Genomic DNA, 17,848 nt, shown 5'->3' with positions numbered 1-17,848 from the left:
CATTCAATGAACCTTGTTTTTTTTTAATATTTATATGCAATTTAAGGATATCAAATAATTTTCAAATTATATGCCATATATTTAGGGGGTTAAACTCCTTTTTTACTTCTATAAAGTTTAAACATGTTTTCAATCTCTTATTATATAAATATTTTAAAACATACTCATTTTATTGACAATAACTACTTATGATTTAGTTTATTTTAAATAAATTATAGTTTTGGAGAATATTTTTATTTCTTGATAACACTTCTTCAATTTGAGGCTTGTAAGGTAAAAATAAAATAATAATTTCAATTTACTCGATAGATTATAACGCTATACATTAATATATTTTAATTAAAAATGAAAATACAAAATAATTTCTTATAATTTTTAAGACTTTTCAGTTAAAAAAGGAAGAGGGATTAAAAAATTATTTATTTATGGAAAGAAAAGGAGTGGGTCTGCGCACGCCAAGTTTGATTTTTTTGGGCCTAGATGCACGACATAGCTTTAAAATGATTAAAAAAAAGAAGTGATGGATGATGTGAGGCCACGTGACATCTTCTTTTACCACTTTTGATGGCTTACGTTGACTGGAAAATTAGGACACCTGGCTTTAGAAGTTAGACTCATTTTTTAGCTATTTTTTCTTGTTCGGAACTCCTTAAACTCATCCTAAAAATAATAAATAAATAAATAAATAATTCTTTTGTCACCTTACAATGAATTTCAGTTAACTTGAAAAATTAAAATTACAAAATCAAAATCAAATTATTATTAATCCCACCGTTTCCGATTATAAGTTGTTTGGAAAAGTGCTTATGAATATGTTTTAAATAATTTTTTATATTAAAATATATGATAATAATTTTTTTTATTTTTAAAAATTATTTTTAATATCAATACATCAAAATAATTTAAAAATATTAAAATTATATTAATTTTAAATAAATAAAAAATTAAAAAAATTTAAATTATTTTTAAAATATAAAAATAAGTAGAAGTTAATCATTCGACTCGTGAACAATCTGGTGGGACACAGCTGTTCTCACAATATCTTCTCTCTTTTTATATTATTAAAGCAAGGACTAAAATGAACCAGTGAAGAATTCGGATTTTGAACTTCTAGAATGTCTAAAGTATCATACTAGTTTATCTGGTAACTTTCATATTAATTTTTTTACTTTTAACGACTAGGATTGAAGGAACCCATCCAATGGTTCTTATTAATTTCAATAATGGAAAAATCATTTCCCTATGGCTGCACCCACCTTGCCTTTCTTGCATCTTGGTAGCTTCTCAAAAGTTGGTTAATGAAAATATTTTGTAATTAAAGATTTAGATTTGATTTTTATAAAATATATTTATTTTTTTTGGGTGAAAACATCTTCAAAAAATTATTTAAAAAAATTTAAAATATCTTACTATTTAATAATTACATCAAATTTAATTCTTAATTATTTATTTTTCAATTTTTTTTTCAATTTCAACTCTTGCAATTTAATTTAATTTTTATGTTCTTATTCTTTTAATTATAACTTGTTTTTCTTTTATTCTTTTTTAATTAAACTTTTTATTTAAAATAATTAATGAAATTAATATTTTTTTTCAAATTTATCTCATTTTAATTTTTTTTATTTGAACTTCATTTTTTTAATTATTATTTTTTATTTAAAATAATTTATTTAAATTAGTTTTTTTTTTTTCAATTTTACCCTTAATATTGTAAAATAATTTATTTAAATTAGTTTTTTTTTCAATTTTACCCTTAATAGTGTTTTTTAACTTAAAAGAGTTCCAAATGAACTAGGTTTTTCAAAACACACAAGCATTGCTGAGCTGATGTATTTAAAGTTGCATTTGTTACAAATTTACAAATGCAGAATACAAAAAGGTTAAAAATCATGCTGTGGTTCAAACTTCATTGAAATGGAACTGGAACACCTTGCTTCGTGTTCACGATGGCCATTGCTAGATACCGAGTACCCATTCCAATGGGCACCTGTTCATCAGGTCCCTCCCAAAATGGGGCTTCACCTTCACCTACCAGACGCCAGTATCCTGTCCTCAGGGAATCAGCTTGTTCATCTGTGCAGTTCTGCAGCAATGATTCCACTCGGAAGTTTATGCCGAGAGCACCAAGAAATTGGGATTGAGTAATTGGTCCATGGACAGAGATATCTGCTAAAATCGTCATGTAATAAATGAATAAGTTTCCAGTATTTTTCTTTTAGTAATCCTGTTTTTAACTGCACTCAAGTTCTAAAAGAAACAACGTAAATCCAAAATGATGTATAATCATACCTGACACTTCCTCAGCAGAGTGCCTGATGGAAGCAAAATCGACATATGCACTGAGATCAGCTGACCCAGGATCATCGAGTATGTTGATGAACTTGTGTTTCCTAATTGCCTGCACAGATGTAGTTAGGGAAAGAATAGAAGGGTCTAGAGAAATATATTGACTCGAACCAGCACTCAAAGTTTTCAATGCAATGAAAGTAAACCCAATGAATGCAAACCTTCGGTCAACAGTGCAATCTTTATCCCTGAGGAAAGTTTGAAGAAATAAAATAGAACATGAAGGAATGCAACAGTACAGGTCATAAATGCCCAAGTATTCAAACATTGTGTGGACAGATAATTAAAAATGCTTACAATCACATCGATAAACCATGCAGTCCAACAGACATAATGGAAGCACTTGCACCGAAAACAATGGTAAGAGATTTCACCTGCAGACTATCTGAGACGACACCATTTAGGCCATAGTCAATAATCAGGGCCCCTCCTCCATCACAGCTTATTCTGTCAGCAATAGCATGTGTCAAATCCATTGCTTTGGGGCACACCTCAATATGACTAAGCTTCTCTATTTCTTCAGGTGCAGCCCACTCGCAGCGCTTCATCAAATATAGGGTTGCTGGTGATGGCTGTGGGGATAGAACAAAACGAAACCTAATCGATATACATAAGAAATATCAATCTACAGTTATGAGCAAAAGGATTATATCTCTAAGATTAAACTGCAAATTCTTACATTGAATCTTCCGAAACATCAACCATTTTTTCACACCAGCCACGAGAAGCTCTCTGCAGGTGTTGTCAATCAGACTGATTGGTGAGAAGAGAAAAGCAAAGAATATGACGGCCAAAAACCAATGACAAGATAAACCAAGGGAGAGTAATTTGAAATATCTTTCTTGCAGTTATGGGATGAATACAAAGTAAAAGTTTGAATTATGAATTAGAAACTGGCTACACACTTAGAGCAATATAACAACTTACAGTAAAGTTTTCCATTATAGAGAAGATGAGACCAAAATTACAGAGAAGAACATGTTATCAGTTTGCAACCTCCATGTTGAGAAACAAACTGAGATAGCTCAGCTCATTGTACTTTTCTGTTCTTCTCTCATTATATTTCAGTGATATTTATCCTATCCTTTCTATAAAATTATTTTAATATTTCTAATAAGTCAATAAGAAGCTTGAGTAATATCAACTAGTACAAGTGCAAGAATAGGTAGAAAGAGAAGGAATATGGAAACCAAGAAAACAAGATCCAAATAGCTAAAAATTCAAAGATAATGAACACTATTTAGAGTTCAGGAAAAGAAAATGCATTAAGCATTTTGCAGAAAGGATCCTAAATATCAGATTTCTGCAAATAATGGATTACACAAGTACTAATTAACTGTAACCTGCACCATTTTTTTAGGCCAGAGTGACACCAAGAAAATCAATAGGACTAACCTGAAACTGATGCACAGGTAGAGCATCGTAAAACTCATGGGCAATGATAATTGATGGCACTGAAACATCGCAAAGAAACATGGATGATAATCAGAGAAAGAGCAAACTGTCACTTTACAATGTTGGAAAAAGAAAATAAACTGCTATCCCAAAAATGTGAAACAAAAATAAAATTAACTCATTCCATTCAAACAATACAAATCTGATACTTAACATTCCAACTAAAGGAAATTTAAAATATAACTACATACATCCTGATGGAACCTGCTCTAGCAAAGCATGCCATGACACAAGTGTCCCTGCCAACGTGCTGATGGTCCTTTTTTCAACACCATCACCGTTATCATCTTCATCTAAACATTTTAAGTTGTGATGTTGAAGCTTCTGTAACATAGGACTACATTCTATCAAGTGTACATGCAACGATTCTGTGAAGCTTTTAAACTTTGATGCACCCTACAAGGAAAAGGCATGCTTATTAAATAAAAACGCATAACTTAAAAATTTTAAGCACTGTCTTATTTCACTAGTATCATCAGAATTGTGGTGATATACACGCAGAAGATCAGCCATCAGAGTTCCTCGTCCTGGCCCCAGCTCAACTAGGTTCACTTGTTTTGGCCGTCCCATTTGCTCCCAAAGGCACATGGCCCATACACCAACCATCTGATATTACATTAAAAGGGTTAAATTATTTCCTCAGATAGCAATCAACCAAAAAATAACAATTGAGGTCACCAGAATTGAATATCAAACAACAACAAATGCTCTTTCAGTACAATGACTCCCTAACTGCCTCAATGACCTTAGAAATGACGTACAGGTTTCACAAGTTCCATGTAACTCAATCACACAAGTATTCCAAAGTTCAACAGAAACTCATTTACCTCACCAAACATCTGGCTTACTTCAGGAGATGTAATGAAATCACCTTCTGCTCCAAACACATCTCGACTAATGTAGAATCCAAACTTGGGATTCGTCAGAACTTCTTCCATATACTCTGCCACTGAGATTGGGCCACCTCGGAACTGGAAAACCATCCACAACTTCCAATAAATTTTTCAATAACAACAGCACAAAACAATACCTTTCATTGATGACATAATGAAAATTTTAGCATCCATTTCTGGAAAGAGTTTCAAAATCACATGTATCTTTGTTCCAAGCTACAGCATTTCCTCATAACCATACTAGGGTGAAAGCGAACGTCTTTCATCAATCCATCAACAAAAATCTATTTAATTTGCAAGGAAAAAATGGATGAAAAACAAACAGAGGCATTTTAACGAACATAGTATCTGCATTTTAAAAAGCAATAAAAATAAATTAATGGGCACCTTGATAATGCCTTTAAGGTGCTTGACAAGCTCAGACTCTGATGTGGGTTCATGAGAATGATCTACAATAGAGTACAATAATAACCAAACAAATCCGAAGAAACACCACAAAAAAAAAAAGAATACGAGTATGAGAAGAGAAGTTGGACCAGGTAGATTATATAGGTCGGAACGGTCAATGGAGATGGAGGTCCTAGTGGGATATTGATCGGTAACCTTGTCGTCGACGAAAGTAGTGGTGGGGCTTTGTGATTCTGAAGAAGAAGAAGAAGAAGAGAAAAGAAGAGATTTAGTTAACAAAGGAGAAGAAGTTTTAGAATTCAAGAGGAAATGACGGCAGGTTGAAGCTTGCTTTAGTAAGTGTCTGGTAAGCATTTTTGATATAGTTTTTATTTACTTCGCTTTGCTCGCTAGGGATTTCAGGTTTTCTTTCTCTTTATTCCATTGATAACGAACAAGCATAGCATAACCAATTTAAAATTTATTAATAGTATTTGTATAGCTTAGACGGCATGTGGTACTTCGCTTTGCTCGCTAGGGATTTCAGGGTTTCTTTCTCTTTATTCCATTGATGAACGAACAAGCATAGCATAACCTGAGCGCGTTGGAGTGTTCCAATTTAATATTTATTAATAGTATCTGTATAGCTTGGACGATATGTGGTGGGGATGTAGCTCAGATGGTAGAGCGCTCGCTTAGCATGCGAGAGGTACGGGGATCGATACCCCGCATCTCCATTTCTTGTGCTTTTTCAAAACAAATTCTCCTCCAGATATTTATTTATATATCTTTATTGCTCCCAAAAAATGTTTTCATTATAATTTTATCAATCAAAGATATTTCATAAGGTTTCATAATTTTAAAAGCTATATACTTAATTCACATTTTATAAAATTTATTTATAATTTTAAAAACTATATATTTTATACAAAATAATATGATAAAACATTATTCTAGATATAATGTCCATTATACATAACCTTTTAAAATTAATTAGAGTTAGTTTTTGACATATATATATATTAATGTTGCTTGAATTTATATTTATGATCAATGATCCTTTTTTATTTTATTTATTTATTTTATATTTTATTAATCCTTAATTTTTGTTGTTTATCATCTCACTCCTAATATTTTTTTATTTTCAAAAAATATGTTGAAAAAAACAAGGGGTCAAAAATAAATTATAACATATATTATAAGCTAGTAGTTAGACTAAGATTAGAAGTTAGGTTAAAATATTAAAATGAAATTTAATAAATAATTGGTTGGTTATAATATTTTTTAAAGTATTTTTTATTTAGAAATATATTGAAATAATATTTTTAATATCAGCACATCAAAATAATTTAAAAATATTAAAAAATATTAATTTAAAACAAAGAATAAAATAAAAATATTTAAATTTTCTTAAAAATATTTTTAAAATACAAAAACAAGCAAATAAAGTACAAACTACGAATCATTAAAATATTTTTAAAACACAAAACAAACAAATAAAGTACAAACTACGAATCCATGTGACCTTTAAAATAATATCCAAAAGACAATAACTTTTTTAGGATAATGTTTCAATCATCCGGCTCAAAAGCCAGCAAAACAAATAGTGTTTCATGTTTCATCTCTTGGATCATTTTAAGGAGTTGTTTGTCATTATGTATATGTTTTAAAAATGTATTTGATATTTTATTTTAGTATTTTTTTAATAATTTTGATATGTTAATATTAAAAAATTAAAACAAATTATTTAAATATATTTTTAAATAAAAATTATTTTATTTCATGATTATCAACCATTTCATATACAAATTATAATATTCAGAATCATAATATAAAACTAGAGGGGAGGGAAACATGCGATTTCTAATATCACTTCTCTCAAATTGGCACATTCACCAAGGTTTTCATTCCAAACAAGCAGTAAATCAAATAAAAAAATCATAATAATTAATTGAATTAAAGTTGCACAAACCATACTAATCTCTGCTAAAACCCTTTTGTGGTGGTCTCAAATCCTTCAAATAGTGACCCACACTCAAAGAAACACACGCACTCTCCAAGTCCTGTAAATGCAGAGTATATCTTATTCTCGGCAATTGGCATAAATATGCATGAATATTAGCCATGCTAATGCACCAACAGAGATTCTGCCAGAATTGATCTCCAGGCTTTAGACTTCTTCTAATGTCTTGATATCAGGATCGATATCCCTGCCAGCAGGAGCAGGAAACTGGAGAACTTTGATGCACTTAACACTGCAGAAAGCCTTGGAACCACGTTGGGCATCATAAATGAAGTGGGCATAGAAGAGAAGTGCACTGCTCACAATCGCAATGCCATACATGAGGAGAACCATAGTCGGGCCCATAAATGTTGAAAACTGATATGCAAAGCCAAACATTATAGCTGATGTTAAGCTCCATATAGTAACTTTCAACAGCTCTTTCTTTGGTGATTCTTCGTCGGAAGGCAGTCGATTAAGCACGGTTAAGCAGTGGTCAACGATAAAGTAACTGAAGTAGGCAAAAACTATAAATACTACCATTGGGATGTCATTGTTCATGTATGCACGGCATATCGTGCGTATGCTATTGAATGTGAGGTAAAAGTATGCAATAGACTGTGTAAATCTCAGGCTTTCACTGCATATGTTGCAGCTGTTTCTAGCAAGTGAAGTTGGGTTTTCGCCATGGAAATGATTTGGCAACATTTTCGAAAATTTGATGAATTTCTGGTCGGGGTGGCAACAAAGATTAGCTGGCAAAGAAGCTGGGTATCTGGGTGGCAGATTCATGTTATAACTTGCTCTTATATAAATGGATGTTTTGATATCATTCCAAGAAACTTCATAGAATTACCATGGAAGATGTTTCTAAAAAGTCGATCCATCGAATAATAAAAAGTGAGAAGCCGCGGAATGTATATTTCCAAATCTCTTCATGGCAGCAGCAAAGAAAGGAGCGCTTGAAACCGAAGATGAACTTGCTCTGAATCTTCCTGGTGGTTTACTTACGCTTGTTTTCTGGGTACTTGTCGGGGTCATCACATCAAAAAATAAAATAAATGAAGTCCAACCATGACCGCTGGAGTGTCAGTTGCTTCGTGTACCTTTCGCTCTTTGGGCTTTAATGGAGTTTAAAGCAGGCCGGGCTTCAAACAAGAGAAGGGACGATTTTAGAGATATCAATAACTATACATAAAATCACAAATTCCTTCCAAACTTTTGAAATTTTGATCCAATATTGTACTCGAACAACATAATACTAAGTAGATTCAAATCCAACTATGATTAAAAAAAAATATTAATAAAATTATTTAAAATAAACTTATTGATTTCTTAGAATGAAACTAAAGTATAGATTAATCCATTTTTTTATTGTTTTCTGATTTATACACCATATAAAACACTGAATAATATAAAATAAGTTATATAAATCATTCATGAATTATATATCACAATAATGATATTTTATTTTGAATATCAAAAAGTGTAAGAAAATTTAAGAACAACTCAATAAGAAACATGAAGTATTAAAATCTGAAAATAATCCGATTAAATTGAAATTTATACAATTATTAAATTGAATCATTTTTAATTTTTATAGATAATTCTTCGTTATTATCTTGTGTTCTTTTTTACTCTTTTGGACAAAAACATGATATTATTAAAAGAAGAAGAAGCAAGATTTCTTATATATATAATTTGTATAATTTATATTTATACATGTATTGTTAATTTATATTTGTCGCATATAATTGAAAGATTATTTAAAATAATAAAAGCCTCATAATAATATAATTTGAGACTTATTATTTTAGTAATTACTAGTTTTAAGATTACATATATTTTCCCCATTATTTAATTTTAATTACTTTAATCCTAAAAATCTAAAAAGGCTTCAAAACAAGGCAATAAAAAATCAAATATTAAAAATCTGGAAGTAATTACATTATATTATTGTGAATATAAATTTTTATAAATATTATAAGTAATTACATTATATTATTATCTTAGGTTATTTTTAAAACCTTTGGACAGAAACAATGATTTATAAAAAATTTATTAATTTATATTCACAATAATTACCGTAATGAGCTGTTTAAATTAATAATGGTTTATAATAATTCTAATATAAAGCTTATTATTAAGGGTAAAAATAATTTTTCAGATTGGATATTATCAAATTGATTAGAAACAAATTAATTAATATTTTTTTACCTAATAAAATTACTCTGTTACCTTTAAAAATAAAAAATTATAGCTTTTATTTAAAAGTTTTTTTTTCTTTTTAATATTCCTTGCAAGTAAAATTATATTAATACCTTTAAAAGTAATAAATTATATTAATACCTTCAAAAGTAATAAATTATTAAACTTGGAAAGAGGAACATTTTTGTAATATATCTTAGGCTGGTGTCTAAGGTGTTTTCCTCTTCTTTTTTTATGAATTATTTTGTAAAATTCTAATTTTATTAGGTGATTGTTTGGTTATTTAATAAATATAAATATTATTAAATAAAATTGTATGATGCGTGTGTTGCCTTTGCAACGTGTGGGTAACACATGCAAGTTCATTCAATTATCAAATATTATTTTTTATTTTAAATTTGGTATCTTTTGTAATTTAGTAATGCATGTGGCCGATAGATTTTCAGTTTAATGTTAATGACATTTTCTTTTCTTTTTTCTCTTTGATATTTATTATTAAGCCTTCAAAATTTTAATGCAGCCTTTTAATTATTATTTTTATATTTGATTTATATTTTTTTTTATATATAAAATAAATAATAATAAATTATCAAATATTATTTTTTATTTCAAATTTGATGCCTTTTGTAATTTAATGATGTATGTGGCCAATAGATTTTCAGTTTAATGTTAGTGACATTTTCTTTTCTTCTTTCTCTTTGATATTTATTCTTAAGCCTTCAAAATTTTAATGCAGCCTTTTAATTAATTTTTTATATTTGATTTATATTTTTTTATCACTATTTATTTTATATAAAATAATTTAATATTACTATTTATTTTATATGAAATAATTTAATAAATTATTTTTTTAATTTTATCTTTCTTTAATTTCTTAATTTTTAATTTTATATGAAATATTTTTTTTTAATTTTTTATCCTCTATTATTTGATAATTAAACTTAATAATTTAATTTAATTTATTTAAAATGAGATTATTTTAGTGTGACAATCAAGTTATAAATTGACATGCAAACTCGAATAAAATTGAGTTGAGTTTATTTTACCTTTTTTTGTTCTCATTTTATTTACTATCATTATATATTTTTTTATTCATACTCTTAAATTTGTCAAGCTTATTAAATCTAATTAACTAGAATCTTATAATTTTTTTGGGTTTTTATAGAACATTTACATCATTTTAACTCTTGACATAAGATAAGCTATTTATCTAATTTAATAAATAAGAAAAAGATAGTGTTGATTCACTGTTAATTTATATAAATGAAAAATTTTACTTCATGCTAAACTTTTTATCTACTTTTACCTTGATGAATTAAAATAACAACTGTTAGTGGTAAATATTAATTTAAAAAAATTATTTAAAAATTCATGAAAATATTTTTTTTAAAATAAACTTATTAAAATAACATAAATATATAAAAAAATAATTTAAAATAAAAAACCGCAAAATTCCATGAAACAAAACAATAAAGATTTTGGAAAATCACGGTTCGCTTTATTACAGAAAGACAATTTATCTATTTTGGTACCTCATCCTCTATCTTCTTTTATTTTCATCCATGAGTTTTATTTATTTTCAATTATATTCTTATAAGTCATGTTTCCATGTTTGCTTGTTTTATTACAAATTGATTTTTATACCATTTATGTGATTACTTCTTTTAATGGAACACATTCCATTTCGAGTTTCTTCACTTGCACAGTTTAACATAATTTTACATATTTTAGGAAACTGAAGTTTTTTTCTTTTACAGGAACCAAAAAAACCAATTTATTCTTTTTTGTAGCTAATAGCTGTCGATTTTTAGACTTGCACCCCAGATGTTCGATATAATGGCTCTACTGAAGTTTTTGAAGTGCTGGGAAGGTTGAACTAATTTATGCAGATTATAAAGTATAGGGACTGGTCTGTGATTCATTATGTAGAAAGGGGACTGAGTTATCCCGGTAAGATATAAATAAATAAATCCCATACCGCTTCTAAAACCCTTGTAAGAAAAGGTTTCCAATCCCCGTTCTGCAGAAGCAGCAGGGTGGTGGAGTAGACGAAGGATCGACATGGCTTACGGTGGTGCAGGCACGGCCTCAACGACAAGGCAAGTCAAGTTAGAGAAAGAGAGCGAGCTGAGAATCGAAGTAGCTAACGACACTCCACTTCGCTTAAGACTCCTAAACGGCACCGCAGAGATCTTTGGCACCGAGCTTCCCCCTCAAATCTGGCTCACCTTCCCTCCTCACTTCAAATTCGCTGTAATCTAGTTTCCTTTCAAATTACGAATTTTATTTATTTATTTGTTTGTTTGTTTATTTGAATGTAGAATAAAATTACGAATTTTATTTATTTATTTGTTTATTTGAATGTAGAATGAATGTTATTTAATTTTTATTGAAAAAAAGGTTTTTACTTGGTATGGAGCCACGATTGAGATGGATGGTTCTACGGAGACCGATTATACAGCTGATGAGGTGCCTTTTTTTGTGAATTTCTTTTCTGTGTCATTTCTGATTTTTTTTTTCTTTTTTTTGAAATAATAGGCTTTTCTATTCTTTTCTATTTTGTTAATTTACTGATTTTTTATGTCATTTCTGATTTTTTTTTTCTTTTTTTGAAATAATAGGCTTTTCTATTTTGTTAATTTACTGATATTTTTTTATATATTTAATTTAGACTCCTATGGTTAGTTATGTAAATGTGCATGCCGTGCTTGACGGACGAAGAAACCAGGCTAAAGCATCTCCTGAATCTGCTCAGGTATTAATATTGCTGTTTTTGTTTGATTGTATGAACAAAATTGATGTTTTACGTTGTTGCTGTTGTTAAGTTTTTGAATGTGAATTGTTCATCTCAGGGCCCTAGGGTGATTGTTGTTGGACCTACAGATTCAGGAAAGAGTACATTGTCGAGGATGCTTCTCAGTTGGGCAGCTAAACAAGGTTGGAAGCCTACTTTTGTGGACTTGGATATAGGCCAAGGATCTATAACTGCTCCTGGATGCATTGCTGCCACCCCCATTGAGTTGCCTATTGATCCAGTCGAAGGCATTTCGCTTGAAATGCCTCTTGTTTACTTCTATGGTCACACAACTCCCAGGTTAATCATTTCTCACTTGATTAATGCATTGCATTGTTAGAAATTAGCATAGCCAACCATCTTCTCAAACCCAACCTGGAAAATTAGTGAACTGCCAATTAATTTGAATGCTTTCAAATGTTAAAGCTGGAAAAATCAAAATCCTTCTAACTCGTAAAAGTTCATCGAAACACAGAGACGGCCTGGCAAAAACCTAGGCGGGTAAGTATCTTGCAGCTTTGTATATTTGTGAACCAGAGCGTATTTGCTGCTGTTATTCCTGTGCAAGTTGATTAGTTTAAATGACTTGGTCAAGTTGACATAACTACAAAATTGTAAGATAAAAAAGAAAGATGAAGAAAGGATTTTCAATAATAAAGGTCTGCAAAACGACAAAGTGAATCCTCTTGAGGTTTTTGTTTTAGATTATTAAGCTTGATAACAAAATCAGGAACATGATGGGGCTCCCATGGCTTGAGACCTATGCATTCCTAAAACCTTGGCATTGCAATAAGAAATCTAGTTGAAGAGATCGAGAAAACCATGCCAGAATAAAAACCAAAGTAGGAAAGAAGATTGGAAAGGAGGAAGACAGAAACTGAATAGAAAGATAGTTGCAGAAGCCAAAAAAATGTGGGGAGGGTGGGGGTGGTGTTGTTTGGTGTTAATATTAAAGAGGATTGTTTTTTTCCTTAGTCTGAGTGATGAAGATTGTTCCAGAACTTAGTGAGAGTGTGGATTTGCACATCATCATGCTTTCTTATTTTGGCCTTAGCTGGAAAATTGTTTTGCTGGTTTCATGGGTACATATCTTTTTAGCTCTGCAAGGTTTAGGATCCAAAAATTTGCTGCTTTTCTGCCTATAGAATTCATCCCCTATTTTTTGTATCACCAATAACAACATTCTAATATTTTTTTGGTAATTGAAGCTATGTGCTTAACATTAAAGCTGTTATAAGAGCGTAGAGAACAATGCTTGATTCAAGATGGGATGAGAAACAAAGAAATAGTATCCAGACACCCTTTGAGCTTTTTCATAATTTTCCTTTGATTGATAGTTTGAAGTAATGGCAAGTGTCATATGACATGAATGTTGAGAACTTGAAGATCATCTTCACTTCAAGGTTCTATCTCATATTTTGACCATTTTAGATAATTTACTAATATTAAGGTACTGATGTCATGGCAATTTAAGGTCTTTTTTTTTTCCTACTCTAAATTCATAGACATAGCCATTGCCTTCACCTGTTTGGTGTTTGGTTTCAATTTGAAAACTATGAAACCAACTCTCTGCATACAGACTAGCACATATTGTACTTCAATTAACATTCTTTCTTATTATTCAGCCAAAATGTGGATCTGTACAAAGCACTTGTAAAGGAGCTTGCTCAAATATTGGAAAGACAATTTACTGGAAATGCTGAATCTCGTGCTTCAGGCATGGTGATCAACACCATGGGATGGATAGAAGGTGTAGGCTATGAGGTGATGGAGTTGAGATCATATACTGATAAATTTTGATGCTTCATTTTATCATGGTAATGTTAATAGCACACTTTTGGAGCCTGTTTAACAGTATGCTTTCTTATCCTGCAGTTGCTTCTTCATGCAATTGATACATTCAATGCTAATGTGGTCTTGGTTTTGGGTCAGGTAATTCATTAGTCATTGTTTTCTTTTCTATGTTCCTTTTAAATTATAATTTGGACGATGATGTGAGTAATATATGTAAGCACATTTGTAAAGCATTTCTGATTCAAGCATCTTTATGTTGTTACAATGATTCTGTAATTGAACATACCAATTTGTTCTTGGTTTTCATAAAAAGCAATCTATTAGGCTAAAATCTTGAGATGCCTTCTTTACTGGCATGCTGGCTTTTTCATATTTTTATTTATTTATTTATTTTTTATAAAATTTGCTGTAATTTAATCACAAAGATCTATCATAAGAACTGTACAGTATATCTTAGTATTTTATAGATCTAGATCTTTGTTTCTTGAGCAGAGTAAGCAAGTTTGTACTGTTTAGAAAGGAGATACTGCATAGTGTCTACTGTGGCCAAAACCTTCAATTGTGATGCATCGTTAGCCCCTTCAAACCTTTTTTCCATATGGGCTGTGAAATCTCCCAATTCAATTTTTCTTGAGTTGCTCTCACTTGGAAGACTATTTTGGCCCCCTTCTTTGGCCAATCCACTTAAGGTGATGTCTGCAGAACATTTACTCTCTGTCCAAGTTTTGGTTGTATTGATCTTCAGTTCTCCTGTCCACAACCCTTCTTCTAGAGGTTGCTCACCTCATAGGTGGCAAGTCTTTCTTGGTGCTGTATTTTTTACCTCATTGCATTTCCTAATCTGTTCTCAGTCCATTGAAGCAGCGGGCATGTCAGTTTCTTATTTTATTTCAGATAAGTTGCATATTTGCTAGCCCCTACTTCTCATACCATGCCTTTTATAGGCATTCTTCACTTCCTTTTGATCGTGTTTGCATTTATTTATTCTGAATCATGTGTTTGCTCTTCTGTTCGTTGAGCATTGTTACTTTCCTCTGTCTTCATTTGAGCTGGATTCAATCTCAGGTACTATCTTAAATAGGCACTTTCACTTCTAATCAAGCCAACTTCCCAAACAACATTGTGGTTTACTGCACGGTTCTGTTTTTTTCTTTTATCACTTTCTATTTTAGATTTCCCTTTTTTGCTGAGATGTGCTCCAACTTCATTGCCCCTTTCATGTATGAGTAGTTGATTGATGATTCAATCTCTAGCTGTGCCACGACCAAGCACTGTTAAAGGCCCATGTAATCTCATCATTATCAAATAAAGATCACAAATCATTTTATGTTTTTTCTTTGGATTCATTTGTCATTTCAATCTATTCATAATGGTTATAGTTCTTAATGTCAGATTATTTTTGTTCTTTTGTAATTTAGGATTATCAACAACAAATTATGCATTGACTTGCCCACATGTGCTTGTGTTAGCAATGAAATCCAACCTTTAAAGTTATTGGTAAACTTCACCTGTACTCCTGGATCATTTCTTGAATTTCTACAGCATTCCATGTGATCATTATACAGGAAAAGCTTTTCAGCATGCTCCGGGATGTGCTAAAGAGCAAGCCTAATGTGGATGTTCTGAAACTTCAAAAGTCAGGTGGTGTTGTTTCCAGGAGTTCAAAATTCCGCCAGAAGTCAAGAAGTTACAGGATTAGGGTAAAGACACTGTTTATGGGCATAAATTTTTACTTTCGATTTTTACCCATATTTCATAACTTTACAGATATCCTTAAAGTTCACACACATTCTATAGCATCTATTGTTGGTTTTACTTCTGTTTTATTAATGTAAGATTATTGTCATTTGATACCAGGATTAGGGATAATTCTTGTGTTTAGTATTGTGCTTAATTCAGTTATGTGCTGCTGTTTTGCCTTTTCATTTCCTATCTATACTAACAAGGCTGGTATCCTGCTCTCTCTCTCAGGAATATTTCTATGGCATTGCAAATGATCTTTCTCCACATTCAAATATTGCAAATTTCAGTGATTTGTTTGTGTATCGAATTGGTGGCGGACCACAAGCCCCAAGATCAGCTCTGCCAATTGGGGCTGACCCTGTTGCCAACCCTCTGCGAGTTGCACCTGTTAATATTGATCGAGATCTGCTCCATGTTGTTCTTGCTGTTTCGTATGCCCAAGAACCTGATCAAATTGTTTCTAGGTAATCTTTCCTTTTCTTTTGAAGAACCTGATCAAATTGTTTCTAGGTAATTTTTCCTTTTCCTTTCCTTTTCTTTTTCTTTTTATAAAACAGTAATTTTATCACAAGAAAAAAGATCAGACCCAGGTAATCTGTTCTTTTGATCCTAATCTGTTCCTTTTATTTTGGTAAATCAGTTATTTATACTGAACTTTTATGTTGCAAAAATGGGAATGTCAGACCCAAGTCCTGTTGAAAAATTTCCTTGATTCTTGTACCTGGTCATTTAGTTTCACCATTTCTATAAATTTTCCATGATGCTAGGACTTGAACCAAACGATGAAGAATGTTGATCTCCTTTCAATAGCATTCACTGTGAAAACTAATGAAATGACTTATCTAAGCCTGCTAATGTGGTCACATTATGCCCTTTTTGATGCAGTAACATTGCTGGATTCATCTACGTCACGGACATTGATCTTCAAAGGTCAGATTTTGTAGCTTTTGACCTGCTGGATGCCTTTATTGTGTAATTTGCTGGTAGTTTTAATCCTTGCTGCACCTAAACCTTACAGGAGAAAAATTACATACCTTTCCCCAACATCAGGGGAACTTCCAAGTAAATATTTGGTCATGGGAACGTTAACATGGCTTGAAACTTGAGCATTCAGAAACCGCTCGCATGCACAACTGAGAAGACCTTGGTATGGGAATGCTAATAGTCTGTATACGAGTTTGCTAATAGTCTGTGGGGCCTTTCTAGTTGTTCAGAGTTGTCTGTTTAATTCAAAACCAAGAACAAGTTCTATGTTACATATTACTTTAAATGTTACATATTACATTGATTAATAACTAATATTAATATTTAGTATTGTTATTGTTATTATTATTATTAAGTAACAAACTAAAACAAGTAGAGTACTTTTCACCGTTCAATGTTGTTCAATGTTGCTCTTCTCGCAATTGCCTAGTGTTTTTCCCTTGAAAAGTTTGCTTTGATATTCGAAGTTCACAAACTGAGGGGAAATCATTGTTCTTCACTCCATTGATGTTTTCCCCCCTTTGATTTGAACCTTTTATGTTAGATTAATAAGGGATTTGACTTTGTTGTTTATTTTGGTTGTCATTGGATTGTGTACTTGCTCTGTCAAGTAGCAAATCCATCTCTCGGTAGATGTTTGAATTGATAAAATTGAATATAATTTTACTAATACAAAACAATTGAAGTTATAGGTACTGAAATTGAATAACTGATCAATATTCAAACTTTTTTCAGCTCTTTTCGGAGTTTAAATTCCAAGGATAGGAGAAAGATTATTATTTTTTCTTTTTCATTTATTTTTATTCTCAAGTTGACCTTTATGCATTTAATATTTTCAGGATTGGATTTAATAGTTTTTTCAATTGGTTACATGTGGGAATTTTGTGATGATGTTAAGGGAAAACTAACTGAAAAGAGGAAATCATTTTTCCCTGGTTTATTTCACAATGATTGCTTCTTCTTTTTTAAGTTATCAATTTTTTTTCATTTTGATTTTATTTTTAATGTTAGATTAGTTGAGGATTCAACTTTATTATTTATTTTAGCTGACATGGTATTGTGTACCATGTTGGGGAATAAACTAGGTTTTACTTGATTTGATTTGACAAAATTAAATATAATTTTATTAATATAAAACAAATATGATTTTATTAATATAAAACAATCAAAGCTATAAGGCGGATAAAAATTGAATAATTGATAAATATTCATATCTTTTTTTTATGGACTGTGTTCCAAGAG

At 30.6% G+C, this 17,848-nt stretch overlaps 2 protein-coding genes and 1 non-coding gene across 8 annotated transcripts; 2 read left to right on the top strand and 1 right to left on the bottom strand.

Moving 5' to 3' along the window:
* Positions 1 to 1,771: 1,771 nt before the first annotated feature.
* LOC105109997 (NADH dehydrogenase ubiquinone complex I, assembly factor-like protein (DUF185)) lies at positions 1,772 to 5,536 on the bottom strand. 6 transcript variants are annotated; one of them, XM_011004890.1, is made up of 10 exons: positions 5,231 to 5,534; positions 5,082 to 5,143; positions 4,629 to 4,772; positions 4,297 to 4,407; positions 3,993 to 4,197; positions 3,742 to 3,800; positions 3,026 to 3,078; positions 2,721 to 2,943; positions 2,290 to 2,398; positions 1,772 to 2,169 (listed from the first exon to the last, which is right to left on the bottom strand). In XM_011004890.1, exons 1-10 carry the CDS (start codon positions 5,454 to 5,456, stop codon positions 1,907 to 1,909), a joined length of 1,455 nt encoding a protein of 484 aa, XP_011003192.1. In that variant the 5' UTR covers positions 5,457 to 5,534; the 3' UTR covers positions 1,772 to 1,906. The 6 variants fall into 6 exon arrangements, 4 of the variants coding, with proteins under 4 accessions (XP_011003192.1, XP_011003190.1, XP_011003191.1 ...); XM_011004888.1 differs by having other exon boundaries at positions 5,082 to 5,535; XM_011004889.1 differs by having other exon boundaries at positions 1,772 to 2,166; positions 5,082 to 5,535.
* A 209-nt stretch (positions 5,537 to 5,745) lies between these two features.
* TRNAA-AGC (transfer RNA alanine (anticodon AGC)) lies at positions 5,746 to 5,818 on the top strand. Its single transcript has one exon. It is a non-coding gene; the product is annotated as a tRNA-Ala (tRNA).
* Positions 5,819 to 10,974: 5,156 nt separating this feature from the next.
* LOC105109996 (protein CLP1 homolog) lies at positions 10,975 to 16,944 on the top strand. Its single transcript, XM_011004887.1, has 10 exons — positions 10,975 to 11,544; positions 11,692 to 11,760; positions 11,963 to 12,046; positions 12,144 to 12,385; positions 13,711 to 13,849; positions 13,961 to 14,017; positions 15,445 to 15,579; positions 15,851 to 16,086; positions 16,508 to 16,552; positions 16,641 to 16,944. The coding sequence occupies exons 1-10, from the start codon at positions 11,353 to 11,355 to the stop codon at positions 16,726 to 16,728; spliced, it is 1,287 nt and encodes a 428-aa protein (XP_011003189.1). The 5' UTR covers positions 10,975 to 11,352; the 3' UTR covers positions 16,729 to 16,944.
* The last annotated feature ends 904 nt before the right edge of the window (positions 16,945 to 17,848 follow it).

Source organism: Populus euphratica, unplaced genomic scaffold (assembly GCF_000495115.2).
Source record: "Populus euphratica unplaced genomic scaffold, PopEup_1.0 scaffold590.1, whole genome shotgun sequence".
In the NCBI taxonomy this organism is placed as follows: domain Eukaryota; kingdom Viridiplantae; phylum Streptophyta; class Magnoliopsida; order Malpighiales; family Salicaceae; genus Populus; species Populus euphratica.
Note: the sequence above shows the minus strand (reverse complement) of the source record. Positions and strands in the feature narration are given on the sequence as shown.

Excerpts from the sequence above, each read along its gene's own strand:
- LOC105109997 (XM_011004888.1), bottom strand. The coding sequence starts at position 5,456 with ATGCTTACCAGACACTTACTAAAGCAAGCTTCAACCTGCCGTCATTTC. Across the intron at positions 4,198-4,296 it reads TGATGGCTGATCTTCTGCGT|GGTGCATCAAAGTTTAAAAG; the intron begins GTATATCACCAC and ends TTTTCCTTGTAG. Across the intron at positions 2,170-2,289 it reads CTCTGCTGAGGAAGTGTCAG|CAGATATCTCTGTCCATGGA; the intron begins GTATGATTATAC and ends TGACGATTTTAG.
- LOC105109996 (XM_011004887.1), top strand. The coding sequence starts at position 11,353 with ATGGCTTACGGTGGTGCAGGCACGGCCTCAACGACAAGGCAAGTCAAG. Across the intron at positions 16,087-16,507 it reads CCTGATCAAATTGTTTCTAG|TAACATTGCTGGATTCATCT; the intron begins GTAATCTTTCCT and ends TTTTTGATGCAG. Across the intron at positions 16,553-16,640 it reads ACGGACATTGATCTTCAAAG|GAGAAAAATTACATACCTTT; the intron begins GTCAGATTTTGT and ends TAAACCTTACAG.